The sequence below is a fragment of the Lepisosteus platostomus genome, chromosome 6 (assembly GCF_059453375.1).
Source record: "Lepisosteus platostomus isolate fLepPlt1 chromosome 6, fLepPlt1.hap1, whole genome shotgun sequence".
Taxonomy (NCBI): Eukaryota; Metazoa; Chordata; class Actinopteri; order Semionotiformes; family Lepisosteidae; genus Lepisosteus; species Lepisosteus platostomus.
Window position 1 is genome coordinate 52,794,547 of NC_142616.1, and position 14,762 is coordinate 52,809,308.

Genomic DNA, 14,762 nt, shown 5'->3' on the forward strand with positions numbered 1-14,762 from the left:
ATACTGATTAATTGCTGCATTATTGCAAACTCTGCCATACCAAAGTGGGTTATATGGAGGCGAAAAATAATCACTTACATTTTTTTCCCCTTCTGTGACACGGACCTCATAGACGTATGCCAGGATTATATCAACCAGGCTGATCCACACCTGATGGGTGGCTTTTTTATCGAGCAGGTAGGATTTATTGCTGAATTTTCTGAGCTGCTCCTTTTCCTCTTCAGAAAAAAACACTAAAGAAAAGAGTATTTGTAAGTAGAAAGATGTAAGAAGACAATATCTGGAATTCACTTTGCACACAATGTTCCTCATATTAGAAAGTAACCAAGCTGTTTACTCATACCTTCAAAACCAATGAACTACCAACAACTATGGATAAAACATTGTGACAGATCACTAAAAAACAATAATTTCAGCTAGACAGTACATTCATAGGTTTATCTTTGCTGCATTACAGTAGAATGTTTTTACAGATTAATGGTTATTTTCATGTAAAAAGCTAAGAATGTTGTTAAAACAGCAAACATTTTTCTGTATTACTGTATTACATTTGAAATATATCATTTACTGCTAATATTTAAACCACAAAACACGTCAATATGAAAACAGTGTAAAACCAAGAAAGCAAAACACTTTCGAGTTCTTTGTGTGTCAAATTAGATGCTCAACACACTGTACTCAGTAACTTCTGAAACTGCTATCTTATTATAAAAAGTAATAGAATAGCTGTTTAACTGATAATACACTACAAAAAACATGAAAGCTGATAAAAATATCTGGTCCCAAATGTGCTCCAAAGACTATTTGAAAGTAATTGTTCAATCTGGAAATTAACACCCATGCTTTATTCACAATCGCTGGAGTAAGTATCCAAATTATTTTTCTTTGGAATGTTTTCTAGCAGTATCCTTTACGGTATGTCTTTCTCTGCATCTTCCCTTTACTCGATCCAGGAAAAAATAAGAGAAACAAGTTTTTGATGCAGAACCTATCTCAGGAAGACAAAGTGAGAAGACTACTAGCTTCTAGGTGTAATCAGTTTGAAAAGTACGAGTCCATGCTTTGTTCCTAACTACAGTGTACCTCCCCTGTTTAACACATGCAGAAAAATAATCCTGATGTGCTGTAATTGTTTTATATTTATATATCTTGATTTTTCAAATGGTCTTGCTAAATTGTGGACTCAAAACAACAGAATAAAAGGCCTTTTCTAATTTAAGTTAAGTTGACTGGCTTCACAAGGCAGGAGTGTTACTACTTAAGGTTCTTGTGATACATCAACTTGCCAGGTTTGTGTATCTCACCTCATGTCAGAAGCAGCATAAGCCACAAAGTGAGGGATTAAGATGTCGTGGAGCCAAAATTATTTCAATCTATTCTCAAACTTTCAAATGTGTAAGATGCAGTGCTAAGTGGCTTGGAGCCAACAGAGGAATGTGAGACAGCAAAATGTTTACAAAGCTGCTGAACTTAATGTATATACAAGGTTTTTTTTTAGAAATTTGTTTTATATTGAAAATTATTTATTTTGGAAAACTACGCTGCACAATGCTTTATATGGTAGTCAAGTAATGGAAGCATGAGATCTGTTAGAAAGGGCCAGTACTTTGAAAGATGATAAGCGAAAAGGACCCTTTTCATGGCTTGCAATAATTTGAAAGCATAGACCTATGGGATTGAAGCTGAATTACTTTTGCAGCACATGAGACTTCTTTCAAACGAAAAACTCATCTGACCGATGAAGCTAAAAGCAGCCCCCTTAACAGACCCTCCAAAGAGCACCCTGCAAGGTTTCGTACGCTAAGGAAAGCGACACCACAACTGTTTAAAATTATTTTCTTGGCTCTGCTGCAGCCTTGGCACTCGTGAGAACAGAATTCTTGCTGCATGATGAAATACTTATTATCACTACAGACATCCTCTAGGGGGATGTTGCAGACATCTTAGAATACCTGGCTTCCTCTTGAGTCGAGCTGCTGTAATTCATTGCGAGTTTCTTTTTCATCTCTTTCAATGTATAAACAGAGAAATTCCTGCCAAGAAATCTGCTTCCAGTAAACAAGCCTTTCATAAAGGACAGTGGTTGTGCAGAGTTTCAAGGATCGCCATTTTGTTCTTAAACCTTCAGGGCTTTCTACCCTCAAAAAGTCCAGTGACAAATCAGACAGAGAGAAAATGGGTTTAGCCTTGTCACAAATTAAAACAACAATGAAATAAAAAGTTGAAAGCAGTGCCTAGAGAATATCTGTCAGACTAAACAGGAGGCAAGAGTCAAACACAGAAGTCTCTAATCAGTTTAAGATGGTTCTTATGTTCCATTGTTTCCCTGTTCTCTATCAGAGATAACTCTAATAAACCAATTCCCTTGGACACTGGTTAGGTCTTCGCCAGCCTGCCAGTTTGCTTTCAAGCCTGCAGGCCCCAGAGCTACCCCAGGGCCTGCTTAGATCTTGGCTTTATTCAGCTCCGAATATGCTCGCTACCCTGAGCAGCACACTTACACAGCACTTCTCAATCCACCGCCTGCAGTGGAGATGGACACTTTCAGTCCCATGTCGAAAAATCAAAGAACACAATTACACATGATCCACTCTGTCATTCTGAAGTGAAAACCACCAGCAAAGGAATGTTAACATGAGGCACAATCAGGAGTTCACAATGTAATGCTGCTACAAAACGGGGGACCGGAAATAGGGTTCTAGAACAAACATACATTTTCTTACAATCGGAGTCCACAAACATTTTAGACCTCAGAACAATCCGAACAGATGTGTCTGATGATTGTGTTTGGTTTTTCTAGATTACACACTTTTGGAAGTTTGGAGGTTTTTTCCCCATTTAGAATTTCACCTAATACTGAGAATCAATAGAGTTCAACAAGGTGTGTTCAACACACTGCCATTACGTCTAAGACTTAACCTGGGCTTATCCAATATTATGTTTAAGAGCCTGTACTGTGTATACATATGGAGTACAGCCACATTTGGGTTGATCAGCATGTACTAGATTAATCAATGATGTATTTAGAAAGAATAAAAACACCATAGAGTAAAATCCTTTAAAGGAGAAGATTAAAATTTATTTCACCTGTTGTTGCTTTCAATTTCCTCCACTCTTTACGTGACCGTTCTGCTAGCCTCAGAAGAATTAATTAACTTTTTTATTGAACATTTTCCGTCGACATCTGTCTACAAAATCTGTCCTTTAATTAGGAATCCTGAACTTCTTTGTCTTCGTTCCAGATGGCACCACTGACATTGAGTAGGTTTGCCTCCCTTTGATTGTTCAAATAATGTAATTAACTTATGTTCACATTTTGTGAACATGAAAATAAGTTTCAAGTACACTTACATGTCTTAAATATGTCATCATAGCAACCAATATTGTCTTGTTCTAATTGCTGGTTAACAGATTGTGTTACTAAGTAATATTGTTAGACCACAGCATAACTGTCAGTAATTCTGCATCCTGATCACAGCCTGCTATTCTCTGAATTTAATGTTAAATACTGAAGCAAGGATTTCATTTTGCACCGAAAAGCACTCTTGTTAAATCACTTTTGAAGGACTCTAAAGCTATTCATGCGAGGTACAGCTGTACAAAGGCAAAATGATTGCTCTCATAATGTTAACTGCATTCCAGTAAAGACAAATGATTGAAAGAACACTTGACTTGTCTTTTCAAATGGAACAGTAACCTGACAAATGAACTCATCAGTCCTTAGGTGCCTCTATACTGACAGTCAATGGCAATTCAATTCAGCTCTATTTGGAGAGGAGGGAAAGAATTTTCAGGTATGCAAATGGAGCCATTTAATTGAAATCTCCAGCACTGCCTGTTATTTCTTTGCAATGGTCAAGCTTGACCTTGTTGTTTGTAATGAAGAAATACCTGTTTTCTACTGTTAGCAGAAAAACCCTCAAAGAAAATGCAGTGTGCATGTAAAACATACTGTATTTGCACACAATTTAAAAAAAATACATTCTGTGAAACAAAGATTTAACACTTTAACTGCTATTAAATAAGTATATTTTAAATTGTTAGGTACTACCCAGTAGATAAATTTGTATGACATATTATGACATATACATATATTGTCTGAAACCACAACACAGTACACTACCTTTTTCTTCAATTTGTATGAAACTAACAACTTTTTAAGACCTTAAATACTATTGTGTTAACCGCTATTGTAAGTAGCACACATACCATAGGACCTTAGTTATTAATATGACAGCTTCTTCTGGGTAGAAAAGCTCTTCAGGAGTCATTTATGGAAATTATTCAGAAGAAAATCTAAAGCACACAGCTGTGTATCTGCGACTCTTAAACTGGAAGCCAGGTAACAGGCTCCCGGAGATTTCAATTTGAAGCTCACTTTTTAACCAAAGCACCCTACAGAGATAATGCTATCTTTTTAATCTAAATCCTGCTTTACCCATATGACATCCAACAGTAACATAAGCTCTGACTGTAAGCCATTCGTTCAGGCTGTAAGCTCTGCAGAATTAACATGCTGTTATCAACAGACTGCACACAACTGAACAGCCTCTCGGTGAAGCAGCTACTAAAGCCCTTATCACTTTAATCTTTTGAAAAACAATAAATCTGACAGGTTAAAGTCAAAAAGCCAGGCATCATGTTGCTTTGTATGTCTTCTATGAGGACTGGTTTTACATGCTCTCTTACAATGTACAGTTAAAGACTTATTTGATGGAGATGGGATTAGTCGGAAGACGTCATGGGCTAAGATCAGAAAGCAGGCCCACTGTTGTTGTTTTTTGGTTAAAAAATTATAACTAAGGGCTTTCCTGATCTGGCATAAGCCAGCTAATGTAACAAACAACCGGCATAGTGAATCTAAACCCTTAATAAGGATCTTTGCAGAACTTCTAAATGGCTCAGCGAGTACAGGCGCTTACCCCTGCACAGGTCGAGCTCCTTGATCCAGGTGTTGTAGGTTCGAGCCTGCGACATGTCATTAGTAGACTGGAACCAACTGGCAGCGTGACACTGACTGAACACCCCAGTCCCAAAGTGGGTTGGACTCGTCAGTCAGGGCTCCCTCTGCTCTGAACAAAACAGAGACCCCTATCTCCTCCCGAGTACCATAAGTGAGGAATTTGCCTCTCCTCCAATCCGCGCTGTACCTCCTGTGCAGGGATGTGTCCTCTGTGGTGTGTTAAAAGACACTAGTTCTTATTTCCTAATGTGACGTGATAAAAGACATGTTAAAAGGCTCGAGAATGGATGGGACACAGGAGTCTGCCTACAATTCTTCATTATCCCGTGTGCAGCAACAGGGTTTGTACCCACAGACAAAACATAATGTGTTGCTTGCAAATCAGGAGTCTGTAACAAAAAATACTTGGCACTTCTAACTTTAAAAAAAGACTCCTTTCTAAACCTTTCTACTTACTTGTTGAGGCTGTTAATTTGTGGTCCCAACAATTAAACAATTAAAATGTGCTTAACAGCCTTGAGGTAGTCCTCACTCATTTCACAGAAAACAGAAAGCAAGGAGGTTAGCAGGCAAAATTCAAACAGCCTATTTTGAATAACCACTTCATTAGTACTCACACGTATCACTCCAGCCTTGTTATATTTCCCCATGACAACAACTTGGACATGCTCAATAAACACCATAAAATACAGAGAAATCAGCCAGCTGGGATATAATCTGACATCTGTTTACAGTTTATGGCCTGGCTGAGGGACTAGTGCCAAAACATTCATTAAATGGCCCAAGCCAGGTAGGCTGGGTGTGAGCAGTGCATCAGGCACAGGAATGTGAAAGGTGACTATGAAAGCTACATGCCTTGACACCAAGAGTGGCAGATCAGCTGAGAAACATCAAATAGGCAGTTTAGAAATCTGAAATTTCTAGTGTGTGTGGGCATGCACAAAGGCATTTCTTTTCTTGTATCATCTACCATAATATGTTATGTTTCTGTTTTTCCTGAGGGCAGAGACTGCTCTGACTGAGCTATCACTTGTTTTGACCAGTGACTGGCCAATGACGGCTATCTCTGATCGGTCAAAGAAAACATTCCTATTGTTTCACCTCTACGAAATTAAACATGTGCTTTGGGTTACTAGGAATAAATACCTTTCACACAAGGAGCCCTAGTACTCATCCTTGTAAACGATTGAATCTGGTTGATATGTTACAAAGCCCAGTATAAATGTGTATCCATTTGGGGGTTCCAGAAGTCCTAATTACAACGTTGTGTGTTCCAATTGAATTATTTAATGCAAAAAATGTTTTCAGTAAATTGAATACAAGGGCTATGCAGTCAAATCCTACATTTTAAATTAGTTAATGTTATCATAATTTATTCAACGAACATAATGTGAGTGTGCCTGTTTTTATTTTGACCCTGAGTCCTTTAATATCTCATTCAGATGTTTAGACTCCTAGTATATCTCCAAATTTCTTACGGTCATATCTGTAAATTCATTGTTTAAGGAGTGTGCCACAATTCATCAAACAACCGCTTTGATCAATAATAAAACATTGCTTTTCTGCTTTGTTTTGTCACTTCACTAGATATCAATCAATAGTTACGATCTATCTTCACGTTCACAACAGGGAGCTCCTGAGCCATAAATTTCTCTGACAAACTGCTTTGCTATGTTCATTGATTATGAGTTATTTAAGTAGTTAAGCTTTCAATCAATGAAATAAATCTATCAAAACTGACTTGGAACCCATAAATTCTACTGACTTGCTTACTCTTTGCTAGAGAGAAACTGGCTGCCTCAAGTAAGTGTTATGCAAGCATCATACACACATACACAGAAGAAGACATCAAAATAATATTTAGAATCAAATGCTTGTTTTAAACAAGGGTATTTTAACCGACTGCATTCTGTTACTTATAAATAAAACTGTAGAACCCATTGCCATGTGCAAGAAATCCCTCCTGTAATGATGCCTGGCTTTGCATAGTAGTGAATAGTCTTCACTACACACCACCTGCTGGCAAACCTTTATTCCTACAACTACAATTCAACCTACCAAGCCTAGTGTATACTACCTCAAAGTAAGACAAGCAAAAGAGAAAACATTTTTTTTTCTGTGTCCACAATTTACCAGGATTAGTAGTAAAAGAGCAGTTAATGTTTTCTTCCTGAAGACTGAAATGTCATGTGGTAAGATGCAAAGGTAGGCAGCTTAACTTACTATAAACAAAATTCCAGCACATACCAGCATAACGGTCTTCTATTTTGACACAACAATTAATTTATGCTTTTTTTTATCAGAAGACTTACATACTCATTGTCTAATTAGTAAGACTTTAAGTTCACACCTTAATAACCAGTCACAGCAACCTGCTAAATGCCTATCAAAGGCTTAAGCGGTGGTCTCCATACACAGAGAGTTTGCCTCAAGTAACTTTATTCATTCAATATCTGCTCATCTGTGACTTTATTAAGGAAGTACAAATGATTGTAAGTGACATATTGTCAAGGCTGTAATTTATAAAAAAAAATCTACTTTTGTATCACTCTTATACAAATTATCTGCAGCACTACACATTGAATAAAAATATCCTAAACAATGAATGAATATCAGAATGCATGAATAAATGAGTAACAGCAATCAAAAGGCTGCATTCCAAAGAATAAAACAGATTTCTATTCCTAAAATGTTGTTTTAAATGTAACTGATTTTAACAACATAGGCAAAGAAAACAAAAACACTGCAGGCAAGGAAATATAGATAGCATGCAAAAATCCCAGGATTTTTGTATCTATGCGATGGGAATGCATTTCTGCAAAAGTAACAGGTATCATTTTAAACAAGTAGTCAAGGCACAAGGTGATAAAACAAAGAGTAATTATCCCATGCAAACCAAACTGCCGTACTTGTTAATATATTCAATTTTTTGTGTGATCGTATTGCATTTTGTCTATAGAAGCCCTATCTTTAATCACAATTTTTGAAGAACCTTAACTTAGAAAGATACAATTAAAAAAGAATGAGATTTTATGTGGTTTGGAGGATAAATAAAAACACACTCTGTTCAAAACCACAGATCACAGCTACTTTCAAAAACAAATTTATATAATTTAAGTGATTTGCTGCAATGCCAATCATGAAGTGTCAACTATCATGGGCAATGAAGTCAAACGCAGCAGGAGATAACAGCATGAAAGAGAAAGACTCTTGTCAACAAGCCAAAAACTACTGCAAGTCTCATAAAGCTTCAATATGAAGAAACACTTACTGGCTCCTTCACCTCCATCATGGCCTTGAGTGATTTCTTCCTTTATCTTCTTTTTACTCTCCACTTCAACCCACCAGGGTCTGTATTTCAGCACGTTCTGGACTGCATCATCTTCAAACAAGTCTGCCCTGCATTGAAAAGATAAATTCAATGATACACCAATCAGACACAGGTACTCAAACCGGAATACAAACTTAGCCGTACTGCGGTTGTAAAAATTTAAGGATGCTTCTAAAAATAAAGGTAAGCGCATCAAAAGAAAAAAAAAATGAACATGATGAATTAAATACCCTCCGTTTTGCATCTCAATGCTCTTGTTTTCATCTGGGTACGGAACAAATTTCATTTCAGCAACAATCAGCTGAACTGATCTGTATTTATTACAAGCTCAGTGATACCTTTAACTCACTGAAAATCAATACTGGGTTCATTAATCAAATTATTCTAGTCCTCACAATTATGTGAATATATCAACAATATTGTGGTATTCTTGTAGTTAGACTAATATATTGCAATTACTCCTGAAAATTTCTCGCACCTGATTGCTATGTCTGCACCAAATACTGTAAATGCACCCTGATTGTATTATCTTTCATGTTGCTCATATTAAAAGCCAGCATAGCCAGCAGCCATATCACCCTGCAACTCACAAGTGGCAGCCCACTGAAGTTAAGCAGGTATGAGCCTGGTCAGTACCTGAATGGGAGACCTGCTGGGAAAAACTGTTGGAAGTGGTGTTGGAAGTGGCCAGTAAGGGGTTCTCACCCTGTGGTCTGTGTGGGTCCTAATGCCCCAGTATAGTGACAGGGACTATACTGTAAAAAGGTGCTGTCCTTTGGATGAGACGTAAAACTGAGGTCCTGAACTCTGTGGTCATTTGAATTCACAGAGCATTTCTTGAAGAGAATAGGGGTTTAACTTCTGTGTCCTGGTCAAATTTCCCATTGGCCTTTACCAATTATGGCCTCCTAATAATCCCCATCTCTGCTCTCCTCCCCACTGATAGCTGATGTGTGGTGAGTGTACTGGCACACATTGCCTGCTGTTGCATCATCCAGTTGGGTGCTGCACAGTGGTGGTGGTGAGTGGATTTCCCATTACCTGTAAAGCACTTTGAGTTGAGTGTCCTGAAAAATGTTAGGTATGTGTAAGTAATTATTATTAAAGGCTGCCATTCGTTCTGTGAAATGGTGCTTGGGGACCTGCGAGTGGCACTCCTAGAATTTCCAAACAGGTACCTCAGGATTGTGATGCTGTGGGAGAAGCTGTCCTTCAGGCTAGACAATAAACCATGTCACTCACCACCTGATAATCAAAGATCCCACAGCACAATTAAAAATTAAGTGTCTCATGCCTAGATTCTCCTGAGTTGGCCCAATCCAACCTTCATAAACGGCAATCAATTTTTCACTTTCCTACCTGTTTAACTGTATAATGCAACTGTAGCATGGTTTACAGCTACCATATTGCCCAGGTTTTTGCTGTACGTTCGTAGTGGATGAAATGGGTGCTTTCTTTCTTATTTATGTAAAGTACTGTGGGATCCACTGGGACAAAAAGTGCTATGTAAATGTAATTAATGATTCATGACAATGTACTATAATCATCAAGCAAAGTGTCCAACAGGGATTGAGGCTAAAACCAAACAGTCAATGCTGTTTAGCTGTTAAATATTTACGTTTTCTTTCTCTTTTTGAGACAGATGTGACTCGTAGATTTACTGTTAATATGAAAATTTACTCTTAAAGGCTTATTTGGCCTACTCTAAATTGTATGCAATTGTGAAAGCACTTTTATTTCTTTAATATCATTTAATGTTTATTTATTATTGTTTGGACAAAGGTTTCTTGTTTAAAATATACAGTACCTTTACTCCATATTTTGGGATGTGCATAAAAAACATTTAGAAAATACATGTCTAATTACATTTAATTAGTCTGACACTACAAAGTATTCAAACTACAGTAATGGGGCTGAACAGAGAGCTTATGATAAAAGATTATCAATAAAATACATGCCTACACACAGAATAAAATGTATTTACGGAAAACAAAAGCCGTTTTACAGAACTTTTCGTTTTTCCAACCTTCCAAAAACGCATGAGCAGATCTTGCAGTGTACTTATCTGTGCATGCTACCAGACCTATGAGTGATGAAAAACAGTCAGAGGTAAGCAACTGAATTAAAATGACACTACTAATTAGCCTACATGTAACATGAGCTACTCAGTGACAAATACTAATTACTCACTACTAATTAAAAATAAAGGGCTCAGATGTACTTGCAATTCAGCCAGCCCCAGGTGTGCATATTATACGCGAACCACCTTTTGAAAAATAATGATTATTTTTGTACTGCTAAAAATAGGTGCAGACATTCTTTTAGGTGACTAGATATTTTTGCATATAACAAATCTAATTATCTCAACCTCTTATATGTTATGTAAGTAAGCATTTTCTGAATAGAGCAAAGAATATAAATTGTTGACAGGTGTTGTTGACTTCCTGTTGAACATTCTAGTGCATAATGGAGGCGCTTTATTTTCTGCCTTAAAATAAACACAATAATCAAAATGAACAGATTACTTGGTGAATCAAAATCAATATCGAATTCAAACAAAATATCACATTTCATGTGAAAACAAAGTACATTTATACTTGAATATTTAAATATTCCCTCAGCACACATCTAGTAAGAATAATAAACAACAAATGCCAATGTCACCTCAATTATAAATATTCACACACCATCAGAGGAAGGCAGGATTCTCACTAATTGTCAGTGACAGAATTAGTCATAACTCACCATGGTCACTGGATAGAGCGGTGAGTTGATGGTTGAATTCTGCACTACCTAAAGGTGCTAGTGCCACAATCTACCAGAAAATCATCCTGATTATCTATTGATAAATCTCTCTATATAGCAATGTCAGTTCAGCTTTGTTAAAGTGGCGTGAATGAACAGTCTTCCTCCATCCTTCCATTTCTGCTTGTTTCATTATATAGCCACTTAGATTCCATCCATCCATTTTCCAAGTCCTTTATCCAATACAGGGTTGTAGAGGAGCCAGAGATTATCACAGCAAGCAAGGAGTGCAAGGCAGGTTACACCCTGGACAGGATGTCAAGCTCACACCAGGGCCAATCTTCCCAGAAGCCAATTAACCTACCAGTTATGTCTTTGGACTGTGGGATGAAACGGGATCACCCTGAACCCCATGTGAACATGGAAAGGACATACTATACATACTCCACACAGACAGAACCCCAGGAGCAACAGAGACGTGAAGCAGTAATGCTAACCAATGCACCACTGCTCACTTTAAATAGCCACCCAGTTTGAAACTGTCAATTGTTTTTTGCAGATTTTACTTGCGACACTTTGGCACTGTTGACACACTAACAGTGTCAATGTTAATGGGGCTCAACTTTCAGTCCACAGGCTCATTGAGCCATTCAGGTTCGGACATGTCTTAAGTTCTACAGCGCCTTACAGGAGAATTAGCACTGACTGGAGGAGTGGCACAAGTCTCACTGATGTCACTGCAAGCTCACGGGCACCCAGGAAGTCACAGGAGTCGCTGTTCTGCTGAGTGAACCTCAGCTGGCTAATCCTAACTGTACTCCAGATCACACTCTGCCAGTTGTGCGTAGTTGCATAGGAAATCCTTGGAGCACATTACCCAGGCTCGAACCCATAACGTCCTAGTGAAAGTGCTCAAGCCCGTTTGTTAAACACAGACTAAACTTTTTAACAATATAAATATAACAATACAAATGAAATTGGATGCCCCACACACATTTTTCAAGTTTGATAATGTTCACATATTCCACGCACATTAACAATAAAATAATCAAAGTTTATACAAGAGACCAAAAATAATCACCCTAATACATCAGATCCTGAAAATCCATTAAAACCTACGTTCTTCTATTCTTTTGGTGCTCATCGATGCCTCCTGGACAGATGTGCAATAACCCTATTCCTATGCAATTCTGATGCAAATCCTGACTGTTGAGCGAGTGAGCGGGTTTCACACTTAACCTTGACTTCACAAGACAGAGCTGATTCACACTGTGATCAAACAGCAGGAGATGTAGATTCTCCAGGCAGCATAAAAAGCTATCACTTTTCTTCTCTACAACACTTGCATTCACCATCCACGCTGATCCATCACAAACTCATGACAAATGAACAAGTCTGGCATGTTTCTAAAAAAAGAAAAGCCATGAAGTAAAATAACGAAATATGAAATAATTTACAGTCACTGTAATTTTCATCTGATGTGACAAATCTGTTAGTACTTAACGTAAGAGCAACAGGCTTAAGGAATGTATAACTACTTTCTCTTAAGAGAAGACCCAAAAAAGAGAATTAAATTAAGATAAGAGTACAAATAATTGCAGAATGCCAATCAGAAATAAAAACATATGTCAGGAAACATCCCAAAAACATAAAAGTGATAGAGCTTTATAGTCATGAACACATGGGAAGCCAGGGCTCCCAGAGCTCTAACCTGGCTGCAGAGCATATGGGAAACGAACACAGACACTTCAGAGATGTGAATTAACCTAGCCTGCATGCATTTGGAAGACCAGATGGAAATGGAAAACCCATACAAACCTGGAGAGAACATGCAAACTCCACACAGAATGTGACTCCATGCGGAACAAAATACAGGACCTATGAGCATTGAGTCAGCGGGGCTACTGACTGTGACACCTGTATCTAAATAAAACTGTCAAAAGACAGTGTTTAATGTAACTGTCATAAAAAAACAGAGAACACAAGAAATGTTATGAAGTAATAGCTCAATTTCACAGCTTAACAGTATGTTTTAACAAGGCCAGGCACACAAGGAAGCAACACTGTACTTACAGGTAATGGTCAGGTTCAAACTTGGCAGTCTCAGCAGCCAAACGGCCCTGTCTGCGCTCAGCAGCTGAGGTGCTGTCTGGACTCTTCACATCAATGACATCACTCAACTCGTCCTAATGGGACAGATCTCTGCATTAGTGTTTCTGACAAGTCTGAGCCCAGTGCCAGACAGTTAAATGTCTCATAAAACAGGACTACACTGTGCATCATGTCATTTCACTGTTTTATTGCAGCTGCAAGCTCATCATCCCTCTTGTGGCCAAAGCTATAAAGAAATGAAGTTCACAACCAGCGGAAAACAAAGAAGGGGTCTATTAAACTGTCAAAGTGAACTTGAATGCCAACCACTGACAAAAACTTAAAAAGCTAACACTGACAACACCACAAGGGTAAACTTCTAAAAGACTTTAGAGGCACTTTTAATTCTTGAGAATTCTCATATTTACAAAAAAAACTAAATTACACACTTTACATAAGACTAATATTTTGCACTTTTAAAAGACTTAAAACCTACAAATGTTCACAATTCTAACATTTCCCAGGGAGAATGAAGTCTTTTCCTTGCTTTTGATGCTTTTGACAGACTTGACACCTGACTAACATTGATTCCACGGCTGCACCGAATAGTACTGCAAATAGATATTTACTGTGTGATGCAATGCATCTGTAGCTGATTACTGAAGTAGGTTATGAGTAAAATGCAAATGTTGTCATCACTCATATAATACTGAAGTGCTGAGCAAAGTCCAAAGTGTGGACAGAGTACACAATGTGCATACCATTGAGGACAGTTAATTTACAAACATTTTCTGAAAATCATTGCTCAAATTCCTGGCTTTATATAAACCTACATTTTCAGTTTATGATTAATTTACTCAGCTTTTTTAATCAAATTATGAAAAGATTAACATTCAATGCTTACAAAATAAATACTATTACATCTGCATTTTTTCGGATGTGCAATATTTATTAAATTATAGCACTGAGCGCAGTCTTTTAGCATTTTATAAATGACAAAACTGGATTTAAAGCCTCACCTATTATGTCCTATGAACAGCAGCAGTGGTTATACTTTATTATTGTTGGTAATAATCCCCCACACACACTCAAGGTTCTAATAAAATGAGTCTCAAATATGTATGGTTCCTTTTAGCATTATACTGAAAGCATAATAAAGCATCTTGTGCAAAATTAAAATGACATCGGGGAGTAGTGTGGCAATAAGCTACTCTTCGAAGGTCAGAGTTTTGTTTACTCATAAAAACTACTTCTTTGCCGAGATAAAATACATCAACTGTCTAATTAAAATGAATGCTGGAATAAAAAAGGAAAATTTCCAAAGCTAATTTATACTTCAAGGCCATGTACTGCAATAAAGAACAAATTAAATTAAGAGGAAGGCTTCAAAGCACCTAATATCCTAATCTGGGACATTTTCAAGTTAGAAATAAATAACTCCCCAGGAAATGTTTATAATTTACTGTAGTATTTAAATTTATTAGAAAGCTTCAAGATGTATCCTTTCTTCGGCAAATTAACAAATATTAATTCCACATCCATTTGCTATGAAATATATGACTGATGTATTTGTGTAACATCATAGATAAAGTTTATTTCAATCATCACATTGAAATCTCAAAAATCCTAACT

The 14,762-nt window shown here is 37.3% G+C and overlaps 1 protein-coding gene across 3 annotated transcripts in view; it reads right to left on the bottom strand.

Annotated features, from left to right (window-relative positions):
- The window catches only part of shq1 (SHQ1, H/ACA ribonucleoprotein assembly factor), a 71,163-nt gene that overhangs the window by 37,314 nt on the left and 19,087 nt on the right, over positions 1-14,762 (bottom strand). For all 3 annotated transcript variants that reach the window (XM_088636337.1, XM_088636336.1, XM_088636338.1), the window contains 3 exons: positions 13,113-13,225; positions 8,235-8,362; positions 79-233 (listed from right to left, as the gene is read on the bottom strand). In XM_088636337.1, the coding sequence (XP_088492463.1) occupies positions 79-233; positions 8,235-8,362; positions 13,113-13,225 (396 nt within the window). The remainder of the gene's footprint in view (positions 1-78; positions 234-8,234; positions 8,363-13,112; positions 13,226-14,762) is intronic.